This window comes from Zootoca vivipara, chromosome 13 (assembly GCF_965207765.1).
Source record: "Zootoca vivipara chromosome 13, rZooViv2.hap1.1, whole genome shotgun sequence".
In the NCBI taxonomy this organism is placed as follows: domain Eukaryota; kingdom Metazoa; phylum Chordata; class Lepidosauria; order Squamata; family Lacertidae; genus Zootoca; species Zootoca vivipara.
The window spans coordinates 39,932,094-39,947,083 of NC_142596.1; the positions used below are offsets into that span (position 1 = coordinate 39,932,094).

The 14,990-nt window shown below is 45.5% G+C and overlaps 1 protein-coding gene across 2 annotated transcripts in view; it reads right to left on the reverse strand.

The window, feature by feature from the left end:
• SYT17 (synaptotagmin 17) overlaps positions 1–14,596 on the reverse strand; it is a 31,063-nt gene extending 16,467 nt beyond the window's left edge. Inside the window, exons 1-3 of one of the 2 annotated variants that reach the window (XM_035132281.3) lie at positions 14,417–14,596; positions 3,718–3,735; positions 1,560–1,708 (exon numbers count right to left, since the gene is read on the reverse strand). In XM_035132281.3, the coding sequence (XP_034988172.1) occupies positions 1,560–1,708; positions 3,718–3,735; positions 14,417–14,431 (182 nt within the window). In that variant the 5' untranslated portion in view covers positions 14,432–14,596. The remainder of the gene's footprint in view (positions 1–1,559; positions 1,709–3,717; positions 3,736–14,416) is intronic. The other variant, XM_088656593.1, reaches the window with a different exon arrangement.
• Between the last annotated feature and the right edge of the window lie 394 nt (positions 14,597–14,990).

Here is a 14,990-nt window from a genome sequence, read left to right on the forward strand (position 1 = left end):
TCTAGAGTTCTGTTCCAACTCCGAGTCCCCATGCATTAATAGACTGGTAAAACAATGAAGCCTTGCTGGTTGAGAGCACAAGGTTTTGGAAAATAAAGAGCTTTTGTAGACAAACAAAGAAGGTCGGGTTGTTACTACATGGGGGCCAGGAACATTTTTCAGGTGAACCTTTTTCACCTGAAGGGGTGCAAACCAGAGGGAAGTAGTGCCAGTAAAAGAAATGGAGACAGTGTTGACTCTTGTCTTTGTTTAGCAGGTTACAGTCCAGTCATGCAAATGTCAGGGTTTTTATACTCTGTATCTCCTGTTTCCACTCCACTCCTGTTTCCAATGACACCAGCAGTGGGAAAGGTGTAGGTGCGCTGATTTTAACCAAATTTTGCGTAATGGTTCCTGAGGATCAAGGAGCAGGTTTGGATCTATGTTTGGACACAACTGGAAGCCATTTTGAATCAAGATGGGTGACTGAACTTTTCAAAATTGCACTGATTTGGAAGGGGGTTCTTATAATTCCTGAGCAACACTAGGTATGAGACTGTTACTGTGGTATATGTAAGAAATTTAGTAAGAGAATACAAATATAAAATTCATCCGAAGGACAGGGGTGGGTAGGAATAACCAAAACACCATGGGATATCCAACACTTCACACAGAATGGACGTTAATGGAGATGACCTCTGCTTGACTCAAAAGAGGCATCTTCCCAAAGACAAGGCAAGGATGGGCTAATCTGTAAATTTCGGTTTCTCTCAGTTCTTCATTTTTCCAATCTTAAATTCAGTTTTCCACATCCGTTTGCAATTTACTTTAATACAGTGGAACCTTGGTTTATGACTACCTCCGTTTATGAAAACCTCCATTTATGAACGCCGTGGACCCAGAAGTGTTTACATCCGGGTTCCGCGGCGTCGGATGCGCAGGCGCGATCTGTGCAGCTCGCACATGCGCAGAAGCGATCTGTGCAGTGCGTGTGTGCAGAAGCGCTCTATCGGCACTTCGTGCACATGCAGAAGCGTGCCTTCGGCGAGCGAATGCCTCGGCGAGCGAAAGCCTCCGCGGAACGGATTGCGTTCGCAAACCGAGGTACCACTGTATACACATTATTGCAAAGCTGCCTTCCCTAATGATAATGAAAATAACATAGAAAAATGCATTAATACACACATTTCTATGCACACTTGCCCTCAGCAGATGCATTTTCATACAGATTACTTGGCTGGAGAACCGCATTGCAAAATTCAGAGAGAATTTCAAAGGATGGCTGTGTTCTGGTCTGCGTATTGGCATGGGAAATCCGAATCAGGTAGCTCACCTTTAAACGTGGATTGAATCGAATTTCTCTCACCACCTTAACACAGGGCCAAACTACAGCTTTGCATTTAACATGCATATTGTTGTTTTCCTTTTTTGAAAAAATGCAAATCGTGGATGCCTGTTAGAAACAAGCAACCAATCCAGATGGGCAGGTAAGCAAGACTTCCAAACGCTCCCAGGAATCTTTGTAGAAACCGAAGTGAAAGGGGAACAAACGGGATCCTAAAAGCAGAATCCAGACTTACAACCAGGAAGGCGTCTGTGGTGGAAAAGGCCCGAGGATTTCCACTTCGTCATCGCTTGACTGGCAACAGCTGCAGTCATAACACTTCTGGCAACAGTTCCGGCAAGTCCATCTGCACAGCAAGAGATCCGAGATTCTAGACAACAGGCCCTGAGGCCGTTGGAAACCAGATAGCAAAAATTACAACCAGTTGGTGGCTGGCAAGCATAAACACTCAGTTGTAATTGAGGTGCAGGGCTTGGATTTCATCTGGGTGTGCCTGTGTGCTTTTTCGGCTGCTTTTCTTGCCTGCAATGGACCTGGAATTAATGCCTTCCTATGTAAATGTCTGTAGGGAGGAGCCTTTTCCATATATAAAGTAAACTCCCTTTTGAAGTCCTTCTTTAATTTGGGGGATGAGGGCAGCTCAGTGGCAGAGCATTTGCTTTGCTTGCAGAAGGTCCCAGGTCCTATCCCTGGCAACTACAGGTAGGGCTGGCAGAGACCCCTGCCAGTAATCCTGGAGAGCTGCTGCTAGCCAGTGTAGACAATACTGAACTAGGTGGACAACGGTCTGTATAAGGCAGCTTCCTATGTTTACTCCATTGATGTGAAAGAAGTGCAAGTTAATTATCTAAGGGGTTCTTTTCCCAACCAACTTTGGCTTTTCAAACCAAACGCTGAAATCAATAGCTTTAAGATAATTTCCTGTCCATTAATTTCAATTTAAATACTCTGATTAGGGTAACACTAGATACAGCCCACAGTCCCAACTTAAGATATAAACAAGAATAGTGTGACAATGTGTCCTACTTTGCAGATGATATTCCTCTATTTTTAAGGGCTGTCAAAAGGCAGTCTTCTATTTGTAGCCATTTCTATTTGGTTGAGAGGAATTAGGGTCCATGCACATACATTTTTTGAGTGCCGTTGTTCAATACAATCCACAAATACTATAAAAGGAAAAAGCAAAGCCATGCAACATATGCTATCAAATCCATAAGTGAATTTGAGGACGTCAAATTCTTGTCACGTATTCACACATCAGTAACCAAAATGAACATTTCTTTTTGCGTATTTGCACCACAGGTTTAAATGGCTTCATGTCAGTTCTAAATTCTGTACTTCAGTTAAGCTCTAACTGAATTGAGTATCTTACTCTATATTTATATATTTCTATTTATGACTCCACTGCTTAGGTGGGCAGGTTTTATCCTTAATTAAAAGAAAAGGGTATTGTTAATCTCTCCCGTTAGGAACATCCTTAAGTCTGAGTAGAGCAATTCAAATAATATAGAACATCCAATTAGGACATGGGCTGTCTTAATTGATTGTATATAAGCCACTCTGGAAGACTTTTTGGCTGAAGAGTTGGGTTCAAATGTTCTAAATAAAATACAGTAAATATTTATACTCTATTTATGGAAAGGTTTCTAGTCAACAATTTATGGAGTGCACAGAGGTGTTTATGTGCACCGGAACATCACAAGCACACTGGAGCATGTGACAATTAACTTTAAAAGTATGAGGGCTATAACTGCTTTTTAAAGTGAAGATTCCCATGCAATCCAGATTTGGAATCCACAGAGCCTAGGGCTTGCCAATCAGAAGGTCGGCGGTTCAAATCCCTGCAACGGGGTGAGCTCCCGTTGTTCGGTCCCTGCTCCTGCCCACCTAGCAGTTCGAAAGCACGTCAAAGTGCAAGTAGATAAATAGGTACTGCTCCAGCGGGAAGGTAAACAGCGTTTCCGTGTGCTGCTCTGGTTCGCCAGAAGTGGCTTAGTCATGCTGGCCACATGACCCAGAAGCTGTACGCCGGCTCCCTCGGCCAATAAAGTGAGATGAACACCGCAACCCCAGAGTCGGTCACGACTGGATCTAATGGTGAGGGGTCCCTTTACCTTTACCAGATACTGCATAGAACATCTGCACCCAAAATGACCGAAATCAGCCTGCCTGCCACATGATCAGCAAAGGCAATTCACGTTTTGCACTAGAAAAAGAAACTAAGGAAAAAGAATGTACCCTACAGAAATCAAGATGCACTTTGCCAAGGAAGAGATTGTGCAAGCCAGAAACCAAAGACAGACAAAGCAAACGAGCAGATGAAAAAGCACAACCATCTCCCTCTGCCTGGGGAGAGGCAAGAGATGGCAGAATGAGTCACCAGATTAACTCACCTCATTTATTGGTTCCAACTGTCCTTTTAGATATCCATGATGAAGCAAGGGGGAAGAAAATGAAACAGACAAGACCAGTTTAGCAAAGCTCTAATGATCCCCAAATACCTGCCCTCCCTGCTTGGTGCCATGGCTTTGATTTCTAGAAAAATGATACTATTTTCAGCTCTTATTGTCCTACATATTTTACTGAAGTTGAAAAGGATCTCCAGGGGGAAATCAATTTATTCTGTGCACTTTCCCTACCAAGCTGCTATTTCTGTTTCCTTCTGAAAGAGCTCACCTAATCCCAAATGTTCCCCCTGGGTAGTCAGCCCTGGCTTTGACCAGGCGCCCCCACAAAGTGAATGTGCTTAAGGCTTTGTTCTCCTGGGTTCTAAGGCTACAATCCTTGCTTGCTTTGTACTTGTTCAATGCAGGCTTTCTCCAAACTGGTGCCCTCGGGTATGCAACTCCCTTCATACCCAACTATGGACCGTGCTGAGTGGGACTGATGGGTGTTGGAGTTCCAGATACATTAGGCCATCAGGCTCCCCATCTCTGATCTTTAGGCACTCCAGCACATACTGGTTCTCACGGGTGGAATCAGGTTGCCAGTCATAGAATCATAGAGCTGGAAGAGACCACAAAGGCCATCCAGTCCAACCCCCTGCCGAGCAGGAAACACCATCAAAGCATTCCTGACAGATGCCTGTCAAGCCTCTGCTTAAAGACCTCCAAAGAAGGAGACTCCACCACACTCCTTGGTAGCAAATTCCACTGCCGAACAGCTCTTACTGTCAGGAAGTTCTTCCTAATGTTTAGGTAGAATCTTCTTTCTTGTAGTTTGAATCCATTGCTCTGTGTCCGTTTCTCCGGAGCAGCAGAAAACAACCTTTCACCCTTTTCTATATGACATGGCTATCATATCACCCCTTAAGCTTCTCTTCTCCAGGCTAAACATACCCAGCTCCCTAAGCCGTTCCTCATAAGGCATCGTTTCCAGGCCTTTGACCATTTTGGTTGCCCTCTTCTGGACACGTTCCAGCTTGTCAATATCCTTCTTGAACTGTGGTGCCCAGAACTGGACACAGTACTCCAGGTGAGGTCTGACCAGAGCAGAATACAGTGGTACTATTACTTCCCTTGATCTAGATGCTATACTCCTATTGATGCAGCCCAGAATTGCATTGGCTTTTTTAGCTGCTGCATCACACTGCTGACTCATGTCAAGTTTGTGGTCTACCAAGACTCCTAGATCCTTTTCACATGTACTGCTCTCAAGCCAGTCGTGCTATTCAAATGCCTAATTATTGAATGCCTATTTGTTATTTAATGCCAGAACACCAGTCACGTTATTTGAAAATGCAGAAGGTGCGCTGTTTGGTTGATTTTCATTTGCAATGATTTTATTTCCTGATGTTTAGACAGGATACTTTGTTCAGTTCAGTGACCTCTGCCTCAATAAGAGCAAAGGGGTTGAGTGAGAAGCAGAAATGACGCACCTCAGCACATAAAATGCCTCTAATTGCATCGTCCGTGCATCTAATCCACGTACGTCACACAAATTTATGGCCGATGCACAGAAACATTTTGCACGCACACACGTTCTTGTGGCTTAACTGTGGGTGTGTCCAAACCCATTACCTGATCTGATCCTGATGAGCACAGCTGGCAATATCATACACCCAAGCATGTCTTCTTAATTCCGGTTGAATGCTGGCATTGTGGGTTGTGTTTTTTTTAAAAAGTATTGCAAGTAATTTGATGCATGACTCATGATGCGATAAAATTTGATCCATGGATGGCTTTGCTGAATTACTTCCAAGACTTTGCTCAACCTGCACAGAGACTGCTTATTGAAAATTTAATTCTTGATGGAAAGGCAATCTCAGCCATGCACTGAAAACTATCGATCCCGGAAGAGCAGCAGCAGGTCTACTATGGAGCAAACATTGAAAGAAATGTACAGCGGTATAACAGTGTCTTCATTCAGGCATCTCACCATACCAACCAAACCATGGTTTTATCGCAAAACGTAGCTAGAAACCATTGTTTGTGCTGAACAGTATTTCTTTTTCTTGCTTGCTTCCCCCAGGAGTCCCTGGATATTATCCAACATTGCTCTGCCTTAACTTACTCGGAACAGTGGTGAAGCTCATGGTTTCCATGCAGAAGGTTCGAGGATCAATCCTCAGCATTTCCTTTTCTTTCTTTTTTTTTAATTTTTATTGAAGATTTTATTATACTACAAAATAAACTAATGACCAAAGGGACATACATTCGAGATTGATTGTCTATCAGTACATAGTAATAGTAATCAATACGATGGTCTCTATATAACAAGATATAAACATTTTATATCTTATATTACAGAATTAAGTATTGTTACACCCCTCAGCATAACACAAAATCAAACACATAAAAGAGAAAAGAGAATAATAATAATAATAATTAATAATAATAATAATAATAAACCACAATTTGGACTTCCTGTTAATCCCTAATGTATATTCTTGTTTTACACATGAATGTACTCTATTATATAATTCTTTACCTAATTATCTAATATATTCCTACATGAATGTGTATCCTTAAGTTAATTACTCAGCTCATTCTCTTTCCAAGGTCATTCGAATGCTAGCGTAGACAATGCACCTTTACTATACTTTTGAACATATATCTTATACCTATTCCACTTTCCCATGAATTTTTGCTTTCAATTACCTCTCAAGCTGTTTGTCAATTGTGCCATTTCAGCAAATTCATGCATTTTATTCTGCCAATCTGTTATTGTCTGGACTCCTTCTTCCTTCCACCCCTTTTATCTCTGTTCCATGTTTACAAAAGTTACAAGGCAATCTCCTGGCCAGTTATTTGTTCTAGCAAGTCTGGATCTGATTCTAAAAATTCCCTCTACTTTATGTACCATCTCATGCTCTTCCAACTCAAGCCACTTTGCTAGTTCTGGAATTATTTTCTGTTCTATCTGTTTGTCCAGCTCCTGCGATATTGATTTGAATCTTAATATTCTTTCTCTTCTATGCATCTCAATCATTGATATTGCATCTAGAACTGCCTTGTGTGTTTCTTTTATTTCTGAAATGTATTTCTTATTTTATCCAATTCCCCCTTCCTTTCTCTATTCTCTATCCACGGCATTTCCAGGAAGCTGCCTTATACCAAAATGAGACCACTGGCCTCTCTAGATTAGCACTGTCTATACTGGTTGGCAGCAGCTCTCCAAAATTTCAGCCAGGGATCTTTCCCAGGACTTCCTGGAGTTGCCAGGGATTGGCCTGCAGACCTGCTGATCTACCACTGAGCTACAGCCTCCCTCCTCTGAAACCTGTGGAAACCTGAAACAGTAATAATAATAATAATAATAATAATAATAATAATAATAATAATAATATTTATACCCTGCCCATCTGGCTGGGTTTCCCCAGCCACTCTGGGCGGCTTCCAACCAAATATTTAAAACAATACAGCATCAAACATTAAAAACCTCCCTAAACAGGGCCACTTTCAGTTGTCTTTTAAAAGTAAAATAGTTGTTTATTGCCTTGACATCTGCTGGGAGGGCGTTCTACAGGGCGGGCGCCACTACCGAGAAGGCCCTCTGCCTGGTTCCCTGTAACCTCACAGTAAGGGAACTGCCAGAAGGCCCTCGGCGCTGGATCTCAGTGTCCGGGCTGAACGATGGGGGTGGAAACGCTCCTTCAGGTATACTGGACCAAGGCCGTTTAGGGCTTTAAAGGCCAGTGCCAACACTTTGAATTGTGCTCGGAAACGTACTGGGAGCCAGTGTAGATCTCTCAGGACCGGTGTTATGTGGTCCCGCCAGCCACTCCCAGTCACCAGTCTAGCTGCCACATTTTGGATTAATTGCAGTTTCCGGGTCACCTTCAAAGGTAGCCCCACGTAGAGCGCATTGCAGTAGTCCAAGCGGGAGATAACCAGAGCATGCACCACTCTGGTGAGACAGTCTGCAGGCAGGTAGGGTCTCAGCCTGCGTACCAGACGAAGCTGGTAGACAGCTGCCCTGGACACAGAATTAACCTGTGCCTCCATGGACAGCTGTGAGTCCAAAATGACTCCCAGGCTACACACCTGGTCCTTCAGGGGCACAGTTACCCAATTCAGGGCCAGGGAGTCCCCCACACCCGCCCGCCCCCTGTCCCCCCAAAACAGTACTTCTGTCTTGTCAGGATTCAACCTCAATCTGTTAGCCGCCATCCATCCTCCAACCGCCTCCAGGCACTCACACAGGACCTTCACCGCCTTCACTGGTTCTGATTTAAAAGAGAGATAGAGCTGGGTGTCATCTGCATACAAACCAATCTACCACCTCAAGGCTTCATAACCATCTTTCACTAGGTGTGTAACTTTGAGCTCCTGCTGGTCTTGCCACCAGCTTCACCAACCTCATTGTGCTGGGTGTGCAGAACAGAGGCCCTGCATATTTTCTTATATCTGGTGGGGGAAACCAGGGATTTTTTTCAGCCAGAGCTCACCAGAACTCAGTTCTGGTGCCTCTCAGGTGGGCTCCTCTGCAACATTTGGCACCCAGCTTATACCATATTTTTCGGACCATAACACGCACTGGACCATAACATGCACCTACTTTTTTGAGGAGGAAAACAAGAGCCTGGCTCTTGCACGGGCTCTGGCTCTTGTGGGGCACTGGTTCTGGCTCTTCGCACAGGCTTTGGCTCTGGTGCAGGGCTCTGGCTCTTGCGGGGTTCTGGCTCTGGCTCTTGCACGGGCTCTGGCTCTGGCATTCGCTCCATAACAGCAGCGACTTTTTCCCTTCCGTTTTAGGAGGGGGAAAATGTGTGTTATGCTCCAAAAAATACGGTATATCTGAGTTTCTAACACTGCCCCTACGGGAAGCCTACAAGCAGAAACTGAGCACAACAGCCCTTGCCTTAGTTATTACAGTACTCCCAGTAACTGGCATTCAGAGGCTCTGAAGTTCTCTCAGATGGGTGTTGCCTGGAGAACCTAGTCTGGAGACAGAAAGACAAAAGCCCTTCGTCTGCTCCCAGCCTTTGTTGAACATGTTGCTCAACTGGAGCTGTCCATGGTCCAGCTACCTTTGACCAGTCCTGCCTGCCGCTTATCTCATGCCTTCTGGCAAGAAAACCAGAACATGGCACACAGCTCCATCAAGTCCCGCAAAACAATGTTCCATTCTAGATCATTAAGTACCCTATATAATGGAAGTTCAAATGCTGTGGGCTCCATCAAGTCCCATAAAACAAAACCAGGCTACATCTCCAAAGACTTCTTACTTCTTTGAGCACTTAACACGTTCTTGAGCATGTCAGGAAAGCCAAATCCACCATGAAGCACTTTGGAAGCTCTGCAGGTGACACACAGTAGCCCCAATAACAACGTTGGGCCATTCTAGCATAGAGGTTAGAGCACTGGGATAGAAGCAGGAAGTACTGGCTTCAAATCTCTGCTCAGCTATCAAACCCACTGCTGGGCTGGTTGCATTGCCCAGGCCTCACCCACCTCATGGGGTTGCTGTGAGAATACACAGGAAGATCCCACACATGCCGCTCCCCTCTAAGATCCTTGGATAAAAATGCAACAAATAAATATGTGGACAATTAATAAATAATAAATTTTGTGGTACATATATGCGCCCAAAATGTCCCCACAGTTAAATCCTAGGCTTATCTTCAGTTACAGTAGGGAGGAATAACCAGTGTAAATTATACCTTTGTACAGTAGGTCAGTTTACAGGCACACCTCCCCATCGTCCATCCATCAGAATTCAATGGCACATCCCAGCCAAGCAAAAACACAATGGGTGCAAAGCAGGGAAGGATGTGGCCAGTGGAGAGCTCTGAGGCCAGACAAGGAGGTCTGGGGGGCCACACTCATTGCCTTGGCCTGAGGTTGGAACCCGAAAGAGGGGAGAGCGGTATCGGAACCTGAAAGAGGGGAGAGCGGTATCGGATGCCGCTGGGCACCCCCGATATCAGTGTAACTCCCTGCGTTGCAGGACCGCTTAGCCCTTACAGAGCCCACTTTTCGCCTGTCGCGCTCGAAGCGCCCCCAGAGCGGTTGCTTCGCGCTCCCTCCGCGTCCGCAGCTCACTGGAAGTCCCCCAGCACCTGTTTTCCATGCAGATGATCCACACGCTCAATCCCTGGCGTTTCCAGATAGCGGTAGCAGAGACTCCAGTGTGAGACCTGGAGAGTTGCTGCCAGTCAGCGTAGACAATATTGAGCTAGATAGACAAATAGCCTGGCCTAGTGTAAGGCAGCTCCCTATGTTTCAGTGCTTCGCAGGTGCCCAAGGAGGAGGTGAGAAGGCAGCAGCCCTCTCCCGCTTGTTGCTATCCATCTGATGGCATTAAGTACCACGCTGCCTCTGCATCTAAAGGACAGATTCAGTATCCCCTTGGGGTTGCATCAGTGATTCATCTAGTGAAACTAGTGTGGGTTTAGGGCATGCAGAGCAGGCTGTAAATGTCACAGAATAAATATATAGCCTCAGATGTGCAACAGTTAATGTGGGGAGGGGCGGGGAGAGGAGCCTTGGGGAAAGTCCGTAGTTCGGTATTAAGAGTATCTGCTTTGGAACCAGGTTCCATTCCAGTCATCTCCAGGAAGAGCTGTCTAAAACCTTGTGGAGTTGCTGCCAGTCCGTGCAGGAAACACTGAGATAGGTGAGAAATCTTTCGCCCAACATGGGGCTCGAACCCACGACCCTGAGATTAAGAGTCTCCTGCTCTACTAAATGAGCTATCCCACTAGGCATTTAAAGAAATTCTTCTGGTTTTATAATTAATTTTAATTGATTTTATATTCATTGTACCGTTTTCCACCTCACTTTACATCACTTAAAGAGACTGAGGTGTTAAGCAGTATAGGAATTTTTAAAAAATAAATAAAACACGTGCAAAACGATACGCCTGCATATTGCCTTCTGCTTTGCCACTACCTCCCCTTCACCTGTTGCTGTTTCCTCTGTGGAATTTCAGGTTGCAATCTCCTTGGTACAGAGAACTGCGCCTCTGGTACTCCATAAAGCACCTTGCATACTGATAGCGTCATCTAAAGAAATCTTCTAGGGAAGGGGGCCCTGTGGTCCTTCAGATGTTGCTGACAAAGGGTCATAGTTCAGCGACAGAACATCTGCTTTGTATGCAGAAGGTCCCAGGTTCAGTCCCAGAGGATGAGCTGACAGATGACCCAGCCTGAAATACTGGAGAGCTGCTGCTAGTCTGTGTAGGCATTACTGAGCTGGAACAGTCTGCCTCAGCATAAGGTAGTATCCTATAGGACTCCAATTTCCATCAGCCCCAGGCAGTGGTCAGGGATTGTGGGAGTTGGAGTCCAGCAACATCTGGAGGGCCACAGGTTCCCTGTCCCTGTTGTAGGGATTGAATGCTGGCTCAGTGAAAAGCCACAATGTGGCCTGGTGTTCAGCATGTCTGAAAAGGTTGATCTGAGGTCTGAGCAAGTCAGGCCTGGCGTTTTCAGAGAACAGCAGTCTGCTACCAAGCTTAGCTACCACGGACTATAGAGAAGGCAAACAAACCATGAGAGGAAGAACAGAAGAGCCCTTCTGGATCAAGCCAGAGGCCCACCTAGTCCATCATTCTGTCCTCACAGTGGCCAACCAGATGCTTCTGGGAATCCCATAAGCAGGACCTGAACTCAACACACCTCTCCCCACCAGTGAGTCCCTTGTACCAACTCAAGGTGACCTAAATCACCAGTGTGCACAGCAGGAACCAAAGGGATTTAAAGACCTGCCAATTTTGGCTCTCCCAATTTCTCGCCCCCCCCCCAATCTTAAATTCAGCTCTTCACATTTTGCAAAAATTTACACTTGGGAAAAGAAGCCCCCCTGGAAATCCACCAGCAGTTTAGGTGCAAATTTCTCCCAATAAACACATCTTTATGTGCAGTTTTGACTCGTGCATACATTTTTGCGAGCACTTTCCCAATATAATACATTCTTTTATATTTTGGTATTCTTTTATTCTTGGTATCTGAAGAAGTGTGCATGCACACGAAAGTTCATACCAAAATAAAAACTTAGTTGGTCTTTAAGGTGCTACTGAAGGAATTTTTTTATTTTGCTTCGACTCAGACCAACACGGCTACCTACCTGTAACTAGCATTCGTTTATGTTATTTTTACCAATATATGTATTCATTTTTATCTTCACATTCCCCAAATAAATCCATTTCTGGAAACACTGCTTGGTGAGGAAAGTGCATTGCAAAATGTGGATTAGTGCAAATTCTGAAGGATACCTGTGCTTCGGTTTGCATATAGTTTTGGAAAGTGTCACTTTGATAGACTGACCTTTATATGTCAATTGAAATGAATTTCTCTCTGGTCCCTTCATTACCTATCTTTAGGTGTCAGGCGAAAACATTTCTCTATAACCAGGCCATTGACAGGTTAAACATTCTATGGCCTTTTAAATGTGTTGGAGGGAGAGGAGTTTTGGGTTTGTTTGTTTTTCATGTTCTCATTTTGTATTTTTATGTTGTGAACTGCCCTGGGATCATCAGGTGAAGGGCAGCATACAAATTTAATAAATAATAATAACAGCTCAGTGGGAGGGCATCTGCGTTGCATGCATAACATCACAGGTTCATTCCCCGGTATAGTCAGGTAAGATGGGGCATTACCCTTGTCTGAAACCCTGGAGAGCCTCTGCCAGTTAGTGTAGCTCAGGCACCCCCAAACTGCGGCCCTCCAGATGTTATGGCCTACAACTCCCATGATCCCTAGCTTAAGAGGACCAGTGGTCAGGGATGATGGGAATTGTAGTCCAAAACATCTGGAGGGTCGAAGTTTGGGGGTGCCTGGTGTAGCTGATACTGAGATCTGGAGCGAGGAACTTTTAACCCTCCAGATGTTGCTGAACTACTGCTCTCATCAGCCCCAGCAAGCATGACCAATGGTGCAGGTTCAGCAACAGCTGGAATGGGGGCTAAATGTTCCCCAGACCTGACATATCACATTGGTATAAAGCAGGTTCAGAGATTGATTTGGTCCACATGAACGGTTCCACCACAAGGGGAACCAAGCCTAGGGGGCGCCGCAGAGCATCACAACTATAACACAGTGAATTGAGCAGGACGGAAGGTGAGAGGCGGGGCACCACCGAATTTTGGCCTCACACTGGACACCGCTGAAATTTGAAAGACCGAAGTCTGCTTTGGAAGAAAGGCTAGCTAATTAATAAATGCTGTCCTTAGTGAATTGAATGCTTACAATAAAGTCAATCAGAAGAATTGAGGATTTCTTTCTTTAAACGTCTGAGGACCCTTTGCCCTCCTTGCAGACAGCTCCTGCTTGAGAGTGTTTTCACCACCTTTCCACTGCAGAATCCAGAAACCTCATCCATGCACCCCAGCAGTGAGTTTGACAGACAGACATCCAACCTCTGCTTAAAAGCTTCCAAGGAAGGAAAGACCACCTTTTTAATACTGTCTGGTTTAACGGTAACCTTAAGCGTCCCTTAAAATGAGGGGAAATGTTCCTCACAGTGTTGCCAATCACACAGCCTGCAGCAAGAGCACCAGTTTGGCCCCATAGCCGTGGGTGCCTGGGGTCATGGGTGCCATGCAGCGTGCATAGCCCTGGCACCAAAATATGTGGCTGCCTGGCTCCTTCATGGAGAATTTTGTGGGTGCTGGGGCACCCAGGGCCCCAGGGAGTTGCCGCCTATGGCCTGCAGCCAAAAATTCTGGACTGTCACAGCAAAGTGAAATCCAAAAGGAGTTTTCACACACAAATAGGATTCACCTGCTTTACTCCAGAGCCCCAAGTGCAAATTCTGCTCTACTGTATTTACATTTCTCTCACACACCCTCTCCTTCAACTGCAGGTTTCCACAGCATACATGCAAGCCACGCAAGCCTTCACATAACCACATCTCTGGGAGGAGAGGAGGGAAGCCTTATCGAGCACCCAGAATCACTAATACACGCGTAGCAAGTATTTTTTAAAAAACCACCTATCCACATGTCATTAATTACATGCACACATATTTCAAGACCCACAGGCATAGCAGCCATATACATTTTAAAGTCATGCACAATATATACATCTGTCTCTCTCACACACATTTTCAGCATGATTTGAGAGACCCATTTCTCACCAAACCCCATTTTTTGCAGGCAACCATTCCATCAACTTTGAGCAGCATCTCAGGGACTCATTTCCCCACCTTCCTCATAAAATAAAAAGCCACCCATGTTCCCCCCCCCCCATGGAGCTTTTCCATTAACCTCCAAGTGCTTCTCCCAACCGCCAGCAAAAAAACAACGGCTTTTATTTTCCTACTCTGACGATTGCTAGTCGATAAAATTGAAAGGAGGAAGGAAGGGCAAGGCAGAATAAAATTACAGCCAGCTACTTTTTAAAAAATGTATCCTACAGGTTGCAATTTCTTCCAACGGGGAGCAAAGTCAGCAACTCGAAAACTAACAACTCGAGTCGCTCAAGTTTCAGAGTAAAGAGGGATCCTCCCTTTTGCCAGGTAGCAACTAAGGAGAAAACCTCGACAGCTTTTTTTCAAATTAAGATTATTGCCATTGTTTTAGTTCTGTTCCTTGCAAGCAGAGGCTGCCCTCCCTCTGCCTCTCTCCCCACCGCAACCTCGGGGTCTGCAGCCACACCGCCATCCCCAATAATCTCTCTCTTTCCCCACTGGTGCTGCTCAGACCTACCTGTATATACGCCATCTTCCTCGGGTCTCTCACATTAGTCCCCGCACAGGCTGTGCATGGCGTCTGCCCTCAACAATAGAACACAGACGTGCCTTGCTTGCTCAATGAGGACTGTTTGATTGACCATGCCGGCTCCCAGCACCAACTCGTTGCTTTTGCTCCTTTTGCATTGCCTTAGCTGAGGGTTGCATGAGCTGCGTTCCCAGAGGGGCTGGCTGGAAGAACGGGGGGTCACTCTCTACCTCCTTCGCTGGGTGCTTAAATTCAGATTTATTTTATATTTATCTCCTTTAACAAGCCACCTTCTAGGCATGGCCAGCAATCTGCCTCCCAGCCTTCTGCCACACCCCTCCTGGGGGGGGGGCTCTTGATCCCCCGACCTCTCCAGCCAAGGGGGAGGGGAATGACCTTTACAGGCGACAACCGGGGAAGGGCAAACGAAGAGAATGGGTGGCTTCTCCCTCCCTTGCCTGCAGCGTGCAACACGTGCAGCGTTAAACAGCGGAGGAGAGCAGCCGAAAGAGGAATTCTCTGCAAGGATGGTTAATTTTAATACTGTATATAATATACAGTA